General features: G+C 43.1%; 1 protein-coding gene across 1 annotated transcript in view; it reads right to left on the bottom strand.

The window, feature by feature from the left end:
- Positions 1-9,032: 9,032 nt before the first annotated feature.
- Positions 9,033-13,125, bottom strand: part of ZC3H12B (zinc finger CCCH-type containing 12B) — a gene marked incomplete at both ends in the record, with an annotated part of 31,363 nt that continues 27,270 nt past the window's right edge. The window contains 3 exons of the mRNA XM_082681836.1: positions 9,033-10,453; positions 11,635-11,741; positions 12,401-12,635. Coding sequence (XP_082537962.1) covers positions 9,033-10,453; positions 11,635-11,741; positions 12,401-12,635 — 1,763 coding nt within the window. The remainder of the gene's footprint in view (positions 10,454-11,634; positions 11,742-12,400; positions 12,636-13,125) is intronic.

Genomic DNA, 13,125 nt, shown 5'->3' with positions numbered 1-13,125 from the left:
TTGGTGTTTGTGAGATGAGGGATTGTGTGCTTCTTCCTTTATTCTGGGGGCTCCGGAAAAGGTGGGATCATAACAGAGCAGGATCTGGGTCCACTGCCCCTTTTTTGCCTTTTTTTCTGACTCAAACCATTTTCACTCCCCTCATTGGAATGTAGTGTGAGGCCAGCTCACTAGGAAGCATCAGGCCCCAGAAGAGGCATTGCTGGCCATAAAGCCCAGCCAGCATCAGGGGAATCTGCTCAGAACCTCCCTGACAGCTGGAAGACCCAGGTCTTCCTGTTGCTATTCAGCAGGCTTCTGACTCATTTACCTGCCTGCCCTCACTGGGCACCAAACAGCAGCTGAAAGTCAAAGAGAAACCTTTCTTTGTCACCTTTTTGCCTAGAAAAGATGAAGTGGACTTCCCTGTGGTATGCACTGGAAAGAGAAATGTCTAAGGGACTGAACCAGAGTTCTTCTATGGTCACCCAACTCCTTCAGACACTCAGAGTGCCTTACTTACCCTGTCAGCCCTGAGCTGCCAAGAGACAGGGATGAATAAAATATGTCTCACCGGTCAGAGCCCTCTGCTGGGTGAAAAAGGACAAAGTCCACCAATTATGGTAACCTGATGCCTTTGTTAAGTGTCTTAAGAAAGCCCCAGTGTACACAAGTTGTTTGTTTTTCTCAGGATGATATTTCCAGGGTGGTGGTTGACTGAGGTTAAGATTGGCTACAGTATCTCCCACCCCAACTTGGGGAAGTGATAACTGGGTGAGAGAGTGGGCATCTGTGGGGCCCGTTTGGGCCCAGATAAGGTGAAACAAGGGACAGAACCAGGCCACATTCCAGCCAAGAAGCTGGCTCTAGAAGCGGCTGAGCCAAGGAATGGTGAAAGGAAGGAGAGGGCATATGCTATAAAATGCCAAGGAGGAATTGAGTGTAAGTGTCCTGCCAGAGCCCAGTCAAGGGTTTAAACTAGTTAAGACTCTAAGGAGTCCCCAACACCTCTTAAAAGATATCCTGAATATCTTTGTGGGTATGTGTATGTAATCATTTTTCTAGAGCTAGTTCACAGGTTTAATCAGATTATCAAAGTGGTCCATGAGCCCAACAGCTGAAAAGGTTACAATTTCCTATCCTGTGTGGACCCAAGCACCAGGCATGGGCCAAGCAGTCTCCTGCACAGGTTAATGCAAAGTCAGTTTCCCTCCAACTCTTCCCTCTCCTGCCAAATGCTAAGTCTTAGCATCCAGGAATGTCAGATCTAACGGAGCCCTCAAGGAGGATCTAGGCCACATCTAAAGGGATTTGCAAATGTGTATTCTGGGACATAGCCTCAGCATCTGCCCTGTGGGGAGATAGGTGCTGCAAGCTCTTGGTTCTGTCCAGCACTTCTCTAAAGCAGCCTGGATTTTTATCTATTGTGTATGTATTGGTATTGTATATAAGATTTTTTTTTCAAAGTGGACTTTGCTGCCAAAAAAATAGTTTAGAAATCATAGTTCTAGTCTAGCCCCCTCATTTTATACATTGAGACACTAAGGCAGAGTAAAAGGGAAGGGATTTGCCTAAGGACACAGAACAAGTTAACAGCTTGGTGTAGAACGAGTTTCTTGTAATATCAGCATCACCTGGGTACTTGTTAGACATGCAAATTATTGAACCCCAGTCCTGGCCTGGATCAGAAATGTTGAGGGCGGCCAGCAATCTGGTTTAACAAGCCCTTCACATGATTCTGATGCACACTAAAGTTTGAGATGCTCTGGTATAGCGGAAAAAGCTACCCAAAGACCTAGATTCCAGGCAAGCTCCACCACTTAATGAGAACAGCCTTGGGTAAATCATGTCACAGTTTCTTGATCTGTAGAAGGAGGATATTTGCCTCATGGGCTTGTAAGGATCAAATAAGATAATAGATGTGCAATTGCTTTCTAAAGCTTTTCATGCTTTGTATGTGTGAGTGGTGTGGATTCATGCCAGGGTTCACAGGCCTTGAACTCAGGACTTGGGTCTCCATATAACCTAGGACAAAGACCTCTCCCCTGGCCCTCAAAAACTGACCTAAAGATGAGAAGTAGGCTATCAGAGCCATTTTTAGTCCAGGTCCAGGGAGAGTAAGAACCAAGCGTTATTGTTGGCTGGAGTCCTCCTGAAACCTGGGATTTGTGAAGCCAGGTCCCTGGGAAGGGCTGCTTTAGATGGCGGGGGCTGGGGGTAGGAAGTGAGGGAGGGGGCATAGGGGAGGACAGGCCAGGAAGCAACCTTAGCCCAGTGCCCTTGCACCTTTTCCTTCTGACTAGAGGCCAGAGACTGATTAGAAAGTCTTTGAACTGCACACATTTAACCGAGGAGCAGGGTTCAGGGTCAAGGGAAGGGAGCACTGATTATATTGCTAGTCAACAACAATAATGAGAGTCACCTGATAAATGGAATATAAGTGGAATGGAATATTTATAAATGGAATATTTCCTGCCTTATCAATAAACAAAGGATGTCACAGTCATCAACGATTGCAGCCCTCCAACGTGAGCTGGTGAGCCCTGAGGAAACTCAGGGCTGAAAAGAATACCTGACATCTAGCAGCCATCAGACTGCAGCCACTCCCTGCGGTGAGCCCTGAGGAAACTCAGGATGTGAAAATACAGGATACTGGCCCCAGATGGTTGAGGTGCATATCAAAGGAATGATTTCAGTAAGCCCAGACTCTTGCATCTTCCCATACACAGAAAAGCGCTAAATTCCTTAATTTGAGCTATCTGGTTTTCTTTACTTAACAGTAATCTTTTGATGTTCCTGACTACCTGCCCTTTGTTGCAAACTCCCCTATATCCCGGCTCCTCCCCTTGCCTCCTCGGAGCAGTTTCTCAGAGCTATCTGAAAGGCTGTCTCCCCAGGCTTCAGTCCTCATTTTGCCCCAGATAAAACTTAACTTGCAACTCTCAGGTTGTGTATTTTTTTTAAGTCAACACACCCCTTCTGATAGGAGTTAATTTCATTAGTAATGAAGAATATGGTTCCTGCCCCTAAGGAGTTTCATGTTTTGTATGGGATCTGCATGCCAACATGATTGTAACAGAGTGGCAAGTGCTAAAATAGAGGTATTGTTCAAGATGCCTGCAAGGCCCCCGGGGGAAAGGACTAACAATGTCTGGACAAGGAGGTGGGACAGCTTAATAAGGAGGTGACTTTACTAGTCAAAACAGTAGAAGGAAGGTAAAAGTCTGGAGGGTTATAAGAAAGACCATGGCATGTTGGGGCACCAGTGAGGGGTCCAGAATAATTGGAATATGGGTTAAGCGAAGAACATGGGAGGTCCTGAGGCCAGAGAGGTTAAGCTAGAGAGGGATATTGTCAGACTAATTGATTTTCTGCCTGTGATTAGGGAGAAGCATTGGACATTGAATTGTCCCTTCTTAGAATTCTAATTATTCTTATCACTTCCCCTAACCTCACACTGTCACTGCCCTCTAAGAAAGGGAATTCATTTATTTTCTAAGCATGTTTCATTCCCTCACTGCAGTGCAAGTTCCAGAAGACAGGAACTGTTTCCTCCTCTTCAGTCTCTCCCTAGTCCAGTATAGGCCAAGCTCCTATTTGGTACTCAGTAAGAATTTGTTGTATGTATGTCTGAGAAATGTGAGAGGAGACAGCAGGAGTAAACAGACAGAAGAGGAAAAGGACGGGGAGAGATGAGCACACTTAGTCCCAAGAAGGATGATAAAAGAAAAAAAGATTCACGAATACTAGCCCCTTCTGAAGTCTCCTAGCCTGGGGTCCCCTGCAGCCACTGTGTCCACCTCTGCCTTTAGAATGAGACTGGCCTGTTGTGTCGGGGAGGGGAGGAGGAGTGCAGGGGTAAGGATGAGGCTTCAGAGAGACCTAAGGGAAGAGCAGACACCACTGTGATAAAGGGCTCACTGGCCTGAGAGCAATGAGGCCTGGGGTTCCAGTCCTGGCTTTGCCATCAACTCCCTGTTAAGCCTTGGTTGAATCTCTTCAGTTCTTGGAGCCTCAGTTCTCATACCTATAACTTGATTGAGTCCATGCAACTGAGCACTCCCCATGTGACTTCTCTGTGAACTGTAGGGTGCCAGGCTGCTTCTAGCTCTGATATTCTGGCTATGGCTCGGCAGATGATGTCTCTGTGGACCTGAGGCTATTCAGGGGGGAAACAGTAGGCTTTTACAGAAATAAGCCTGAGCCCTGAGCCCTCCACCAGTTTCTGACCCACCAGTGAAGGCCTGGTCCAGCCCACCCCTGCGGGAAACACCGATTGATTAGCACTTATAGATGTGTTAGTATACAAAAATTAGAGGGCATATGTTTACTGTGATGAAATTCAGATGAACTCATTTGGGGAGATCCCTCCCATTATAGCTTATCTCAAGATGCAAATCCCAAGGACAGAAGTCTAATTTTTTAGGAGCTGAGTGTGTGTATTTATATGTGTGGTATGGCTTTGTTGGTGATATTCTTAAAGAAACAGAGCCCTTAGTGGTTAGTAAACAAAACATTTATGCAGTAATTAAGTGTGGTTACAGTTCATTGTTGTCAATGACAGCATTTTCCATCATGATGATAGGTGAAACAAATTAAAACCTCATGAAGTAGTCGTAGCACATTCATGCTAGTGAGAACATATTGCAAAGCATTGCACATGCATTAGAGGGGCAGACAAAACTGGGGACACGATATATTTTCACTCACCTCAGGTTAGCTTTGTGTATTTTGTCGTTGAGACTTACATAATGTTTGGGTCAAACAAAAAACCCAAAGAGATTTTATAAAAGTTTATAGCCATTATACAGTATCATTTAACCCCACAAATGGATAAAGCAAACTACTATAGCTCAGTGATACACAAACCAGGACTAAAATTAGTCAATCTGCCTATGTATATAGCTAGCTACACTATGATAGATATGGAATATGCTGAGTCTTTTGGCATCAGCTATTTAGATAAGCAGGTTCCCAAAATATACTAGTTTGGTTTCCAATGAGAACTAAGTGTAGTGCCTTTTCAGTTGAAGATTATGCACACCTCAGTGTCAGACCTGAGGAGAAGCAAACTAGGGGAAGGCAGAGAAGGGTTGGGAGGACACCTGAGCAGGGCTCTTTGGACAGCTTGACATTACTTTCCCTGTGCAGTTCCAGACCTAGTTCACAGTTAAAGTGTATTGAAATTGTTGGCCCTCAAAAAGGGTGTTTATACAAAGTCCCATACTTAAAGCATAGATAGAACAGTAACTGAGCGCCTCTCAAAATGAACTCTTCTATATTAGAAAAAAACCCAGTGCCAAAGGTTAATGGATATCAGTGTTTGAATTACTGTATAAAGATAATTTATTCTAAAATAGAAAAAATGGATTTAGAAGTATTCTCCTGGAAACTAGCAGAAAGAGAGAGAGAGAGGATATATAGATGATATAGATATAGATATAGATATATAGATGTATATTTCATTACATAGAAGAAAAGTTTTATATACCATTTCCATAAAGCATCTGTCATCCTCCCATTTCTTGCACCTTAAGAGAGAGTGCAATGGCTATTTGTTACCTTTGAAAAAGCTCACTTTCCTTTGAGTTGTTTTACAGAAATGGTGCCCTGGATTGACCATGCCACTCCAGAGTCACACTTCTTCAGATAAAAATAAAAATAACAACAACAAAATCACAAAAAGAAAAAAAATTCACAAAATCTACAAGATATAAGGCCTGAACAAGCACAGACTTGCTATGAGTTCAGAAACTCAGTGAAAGAATTAAAATTACAAAGCACCTCTTGCAAAATATACTTCTTGAAAACCACACAAAACACTGTGCAGTAACCCCTGCTTAGTGCTTGGAGGTAAGTATCCTGAAGGACACACACTTAGCCCTAGGAAGGAAGCTTGATTTTATTATCAAGGGAGCCAAAGGGGTTCCAGGCTTTCTTTGTATTTACTGTTTTATAATTGCAGACAAAATGGAAGTCAAGAAGTGTGCAGACCTCAATGCATTGATAATTGTACAGCTCCATTTATATATATTTTTTAAAATATTTATTTATTTATTTTGGCTACACCGGGTCTTAGTTGCAGCACACAGGATCTTCATTGTGGCATGCGGGATCTTTAGTTGCGGTACATGGACTTCTTAGTTGTGGCATGCAGACTCATTTGTGGCATGCGGACTTCTTAGTTGTGGCATGTGAACTCTTAGTTGTGGCATGCATGTGGGATCTAGTTCCCTGACCAGGGATTGAACCCAGGCTCCCTGCATTGGGAGCGTGGAGTCTTACCCCCTGGACCACCAGGGGAGTTCCCAGCTTGATTTGTAGATTCTTGCAGATGAACCACTAACACTGACACTTTTTTACACAAAGTCTCTTTTGCAAGGATATATTAAACTTAACAGGCTAAAGAGAAACTTATGCAATATAATGCTTGAAACTATGCACAGTAGCTGTTGGACATAGTAATAAAGAGGCCTTGAAAAATTGTCTTTGTCTATAAACTGCTGCCCTTTGGAAATAAAAGCTCTCTCATGACCCCTGGGCTACTCCCTTGTGACACACAGTGCCACAAACATCATAGTGAAAAGTCAATACCAAACCTAGTTTAAGATGAGTTTTGTACATTTGCTTCTATACAATCAGGAAAAAAAGAGATACAATTTGTATCAACAGAAGGTCATTTCTGGTTATTTGAGGCATTGCTCCTAGCCGCTTTGATTCATACACATTTTATGAGAAGAATGACAATTGTTTTTGGAAATAAGAAATACATACGCTGCCCTAAAAATATTTCCTGTATTGGGAGGAGCTTACAATTTTTTTGAGTACTAAACATGAACATGTTCCAGATGAATTGCAGCTGACAAGATTAATCTTGTGCTTCCCTGTACGTTGTGCAGCTAGTGGATACAGTGGTGTCATTGATGGTTTTGGTAGGAAGATGAACTAACTGGCACAAAGGCAGTAGAGTCATCTAAGATTGTCAAATACCCTGATTTAGACATGGGACAGATTTAGAAGGTCCAAGAAACTGAAGGTATAAAATGGTGTTTGTGTGAAATAGCAAGCACGTCACTCTCTATGGACCTACCTGACAGAAAATAATTTTACATCTCAGTATGCTGGGGGATAGAAAGATCAGAGGGTAGGAGATGAATGTGAACTGTGGTTAACTGAAGAGAAACACTGAGATGAAGTTTTGATCAACTAGGACAGAGACACAAAGCCAGAAAGCAGCATGCAAGCCATTATCAAACCACCAGAAACAACCCTGACTACAGTCTCACATTCGGAGTGTTTCACAGTAAGAAACATTTATAGGCAGTGTCACACCTTCTCATGAAGAAACAAAAGGCCAAGACCAGGCCTTCTCAACTTTCATGAAAAAACGACCATAGAAATTAGCAAGTTCCAGCTCAAGAAATACTGAGCTGGTCATGGTTCAAAATGTTGCAATATACAATGGATTCAAAAAGGGGTTCATTTAGTGCAGCTGTTAAAAAACCAAAAACAATAAACACCTCTTCTAGAGGCATTTAGCTACAAAGGTTCCCACCCTGAGCAAGATACAAGTTGCGCAAATGGTGCCCTCAACACAAAGTCCTGCCTTCTTTAGTAATGCATTTAAGAATTACCTAAGGTCAAGTGCACACTCTTTGTGTGCATTTGAAGTGTGTAACTGAGCCAGCTATTAGCAAAGATGTAGCATCCCCTTTTGGAAGCTGCCTTTTTTCCACCTAGAAAATCCCCTAATTTTGTTTCCTAAAGAAATTCTGCTCCACCAATGATCAACCTTATTGCCCAAAGGGTGGATGGAAGGACAAAGTGGATTACATGGCTGTGCATTACATTTCATCCTGTAGTGTTGAATACTGCATAGGTCAGAAGTCCAAAGAGCATCCATTAGACCCTCCTTGAATGCAGCTTTTGTGTCCATCATTTAACGCCAAATGAGTTTGGCCATCTCTCCTGGGATTAAGGGAAGCGGATTCTGGTAGGAAATCCCTTGGTCCTGGTTAAACTCTTCTGTGCTTGTCTAGCACACGCATCTACTATGCTTGGAACTTGAGCTTATCCATCAGCTCCTCTGCAGAAGAAGGCTTCAATCTGATCCCTAATTTACTGAGGTGAAGAGACTTAAAAGCTAAGAACTGTCAATAAATGTTGACAAGTAAAAAGTGCAAAGGAAATAGAGCCAGTTTGCTCTGGTGCCTAAGAAAGCAATGTTCAAATATTAGGATGTAGTTTCACTTTCAAAACTAGTTGAAACTATGAAATGTGACATAAAATCAAGTCTGATTTGTGATCTACACAGCTGTAGACTAAGGGCTGTGCAGAGCCTGTCTTTTTATCATCACTATATAAAAGGTTATATAGAGATATACACACACACCTCTCAAACAAATACATACAGTCATACATGCAATATAATTGCTAACAATAAGTTTGAAATATAGCTCTAGAAGCTTCGATGTGACCCTATAGCTCGGTTAATAAAGATATTGAATGGTCAGATATCCATGCAATAAAGTATGCATTTACTTTTAAATACCTTTAAATATTCCTATTAAAAATCCTAAAAGGTTAATTCAACATATGGATTGATCCTGATGCTCTTGCTCTCTAAAATTAGATATATCATCGATACTTTGTAATATAGAATATGTGACTAAGAAAACAGTTGGTAATGGAATCCCTTGGAGTTTCTTGCATTTGGACCTTTCCCCTGGGTTTTGTCCTCCATTACCTGCATGGTGCAGTGTAAAAGGGCATAGGACTTGGAGTCAGAGGACTTGGGTGTGAGTCTTTACTTGGTCACTTGCTAGCAGTGTAACCTCGGCAAGTCACCTAATCTCACTGAGCTTCAGTTTCCTTGTCTAGAAAGCAAGACATTAGTAAGACTTACCTCACAGGGTTGTTATGCACATCAATGACATAAACACTCTGTAACTTGTAAAGTGTAACACAAAATTATTAGTTACTATTATCATAGTATTAGTGCATTATTGGTATTCATATTTATATTTGTAAAATGAAATAAGTCCTATGTCATGTCAACGTGCAGCCCTAAGCTTAGAAACAATCAAGGCTGCTAGTTGCTGGGCATCTGCTGTGTGGGGATTCTTCTCCATCACTGCAAGGACGATGTTTGAAGGGAAAATATTGCAGAGGTTCTTGTAGGTCTGATACTGGTGCTCTGGGATCATATGCTCCCTGGAATCATTGCACATTCCAACCCAAGGATTCATCCAAAGCTGCTCCATCTTTTCAGGCACGCTCCGTACCATGACTGGCTCATAGCATGGTTGCATGAGGCTGTTACTCAAGGGATAGGAGTGGTAGCCATAGGAGTCAGTTGCACAGGGCAGTGGGTCCCAGCTGGCATGTTGTTCCCGGCACAGAGGAGGGCGTCTTTGCCTCATGGGGTTGCTCTCATACAGACGGGAATCAGAAATGCTGTCCATCCGAGTCATCACCAGGGCACGTCCTGGCTGGGGAGTTGCCCCAGGATGGATACTGGGAGGCATGGGATAGTCCCCAGGACAGCTGGAGTGTGCTCCAGTTGTCGGGTGCTGGGCATGTAGAACTAAGTGGGGGACTGATTGTTTGTTGGGGGCTTGCTTAGAGTCCTCTGGGCCATAGCTCTGCACTCGCGTTAAGGCTTCATGGTAACCATGAGGAAAAGGCTGAAGATGGTTCTGAGATGCTGAGCGATGCAGCTTCAAACTACCTTCAGGATGAGTATCAGCTACAGCCAAATACAGGTTGTTGTAAGAGGAATAGCTGTCGTTCCTGCTATGGCTCATACGATTGTCAGGACAGAGGTTGGGATTCCGGGCGTACAACCCCCGGTCTGTTTCAGCCATGTAGTACTCTCTATTATGCATGCTGTTGATGTTCAATTTGGAGAAGTCACCTAACATTGAATAGTAGCCGTGGTCCCCCAAGGACTCAAACTTTGGGTATTGCTCAGAGTAGCTAATAGGGGTCCCATGGCTATTGGTAACCAGGATCGGGGGGTACTGCATGCTGGTCATGTGCTCCAGTGAGGACTTCTGGTGGGAGAAATGAGAAGATCCTGGCACTGGGCTGCTGGCTGAACGGGTGTTGAGTGCACCCACTGCATGGCTTTTGGCGGGTGGGATTGTGGGGACACTTAGAGCAGTCACAAGTGAGGGGACAGAGCTGGCCTCAGGCTTACGGGCAATGGACAGCCATTCCTCAGGCTCCACAGCCACGGAACGGATGCTGGGATCCGATTGGCGCTTGGGGGCCACACGTTTGACTTCTGAGGTTATGTCACCTTTGGTACTAGACAGCCCTGTGCCACACTTGGCCAGGGTGCCTTCACTCATGGTTTTCACTGTGGACAGTTTGGCACTGATGCGGAGCTCATCAGCCACCGAACGCTGCGGTTGGTTGGCCCGCTCCGGATGGTAGTATTTGCACTTGTGGCCGTAGGTGCATTTTTTGCCTGAAAAATAATGCCTTGTGGTAAGACTCTCTCTCAGAGTAGTGCAACTCTCTGTGCCAGAAGCTGTCGTAACAATCTGGTCACTCAGGTTAGAGTTTTACTGTTTGGGGTTAAGGCAGAAAATTAACTGTTCATAAAGATAGGAGACAGACAACACCACGGTGGCATCACACACTGTGAGGGGAGAGAGAAGTGGAAACCTGGGGAGGAAACTGCAATGCGAAAGCTAAGAGTTGAGCCATTGAACAGCCTTCATTTTCCTGTAATTCACAACTTTGCCTAGGTATAACCCACATGCTGAGGCAGTGTAGGGCAGCAGCAGGCAGGGTGGTTCAGTGCAAAGAGCACCGGCTTGGAGGCCGGTCAGACCTGAGTTTGAATTCCAGCTATGTCACTTACTAGCCCCGTGACCTTGGTAAGCGATTTTACTTTCTGTGCCTCATTTTCCTATTCTGTAAACAAGGCTCATAATAATACCTTTATTATAGGGTCATTGTGAGGATTAAATGAAAATAATGAACATAAAATACTCTATGATATGAATAAATGATAGTTGAGAACAAACACCTAGTCATCCTATAAATAAATGACTATCCAAAAATAGTGAACATTCAAAGTAGCCTCAGACCAGGCATCCCATGTCATATTATTAGGCTCACAAATTTGTATCCTAGGGACTTGGGTAAGATCATGAAAGTACTCTAGAAAACTATATTTTAAAAAGGAAATGAAAATAAAGTTTGAAAGCAAACTGGAAAGTACAGATTGGAAGAAAAGGGTATTATTAGTTGACAGAGTGTGCAGTCACCTGCCTGAAAGACATGTCCTTCTTCAGGCCAAACCCAATTTGGCATTGCCCTTTCTGATTCCATAGGCCAAGTGGGTTTCTGCACTTCCCTACACCCAGCAACCCTGCTCAGGAGAGAGGCAGCTAGAACACATGCATCATTTTAACTAGTGACAATTATTCTTTCCTTCAATCCTAGTTACCTTTTCCTCATGTAATTTCTAAGATGTTTCTTTAAATGCCTAACTGATAATACATGAAGACACAGACTTTAACTCAGAAAGTGGACAAGCCAGGATTTTCCCTTTGGAAGGGAAACCTTGAAGAGAAAAGTATTCACAGAGTTCTCATGTTTCTCTCAGTACAGAACTTGGTTCTGCACATAGGTACTCACCATAAGGGCATGGTTGCTTCTTGTGTTCAGGGACAACGGGTCTCTTTCTTAAGAAGTTTTCAAGGCTTGGGCCATGGCGTCCTAAAGGATCATCTGGAGGCATAAATCTGAAAGCAAGCAAGCAAGAGGCAAATGTCTTCCATTCTGTCTCCACTATCCCTTATCAGGAGTTCAGACCATCACTACCTCTTGCCTATACTGTTGTCACAGCCTTCTAATGGCCCTTCCTGCCTCAAGTCTATCTTCTGCTAAGCCAGCAGTTCTTCCCTCTGTTTCCACTTTAACACAAAAAAGGAATGATTTTTCCCGTGCATCATTCTTCTGTGGATTATAAGTTCTAGCCATACTGGCATGCCTGCTGGTTCCCCCAACATGCAATCCACTTTCACATCTTTATAGCTTTATTCATGATGTCTTCTTTACCTGAAATGCCCAGCAGCCCTCTTTCCTCTGCAGAAACTTCATCTCAAATGTTATCTCCTCTGTGGGGCTTTTTCCTATCATTTCACATAGACAAAGCAATTTAAAAAAATTCTAACCATAGCACATGTCATGACACATTGTGGGAATCTTTCTCTTCTCCAGTACACTTTGAGCCTCTTAAGGGTGAGTCCTGTTACTCATTCAGCCTTTTATCCCCATGGTGACCAGCATAATGCACTGTACACAGTAAGTGTCCAGCAAATGTTTATTGAAATGAAATGAAATCTATCCCTAGTAGTAACTTGGATTTAGGCTATTCAGAGCCTACAGGAAAGAAACATACTTGTCATTCACAAAAGAATACATCAGCAACCGCTCCTCTATAAACTTCTTCCATTCTGGCTTTTCAATTTGAAGGTCTCGGTAGTTATCATTGGATACAATGATGCCATCAGAATCAAAAGCCAGTTTGACTATGAACCGGTCATCATAGCAAACAACTCTCCTGCCCTGGACCCTTCTGGATGGTGTGAAGACAAGAATCTTTTCCTTCTCCAGTTTACGTAGGATATCTTGATCTGTTGAAATACGGATTATATGCCAGAGGGTAGAAATAACCTTTGGAAATCAACAGCATTATCCCCATATTACAAATACAAAAGTTGGTACTAGATTAATATATTATTTGCCCGTAGAGAGAAAGTGGCCTCTATTCCTGGCTATGGCACCAATTTGGATTGTGACCTTAGGCAAGTTACCTTCCCCTTTGCATTCCAGTTTTCTTTCTGATAAAATGAAGGAAATAGATTCAATGACATCTAAGTTTTTAAAACCTACCATGAACAGTGAGAAATAACACTGATATCCTAGCATTCTTGAGGCTTGTTTTGCCCTTTGGCTGAAGCATCAGCTTTTGGTTGCTGAAGAAACCAGGGCAGTATGCTGAGGATGTGTCTGCCAGAAGGAGAATAAAGCATGCCTCCTAGGGACAACATTTTTGCCTTCTGCCTGAGGGAAAGCCATGACTAAGGAAAAACATTAAGCGGTAGCACGTGAGTACTGACCCCC

The sequence above is a fragment of the Grampus griseus genome (genome assembly GCF_964374135.1).
Source record: "Grampus griseus genome assembly, chromosome: X".
In the NCBI taxonomy this organism is placed as follows: domain Eukaryota; kingdom Metazoa; phylum Chordata; class Mammalia; order Artiodactyla; family Delphinidae; genus Grampus; species Grampus griseus.
Note: the sequence above shows the minus strand (reverse complement) of the source record. Positions and strands in the feature narration are given on the sequence as shown.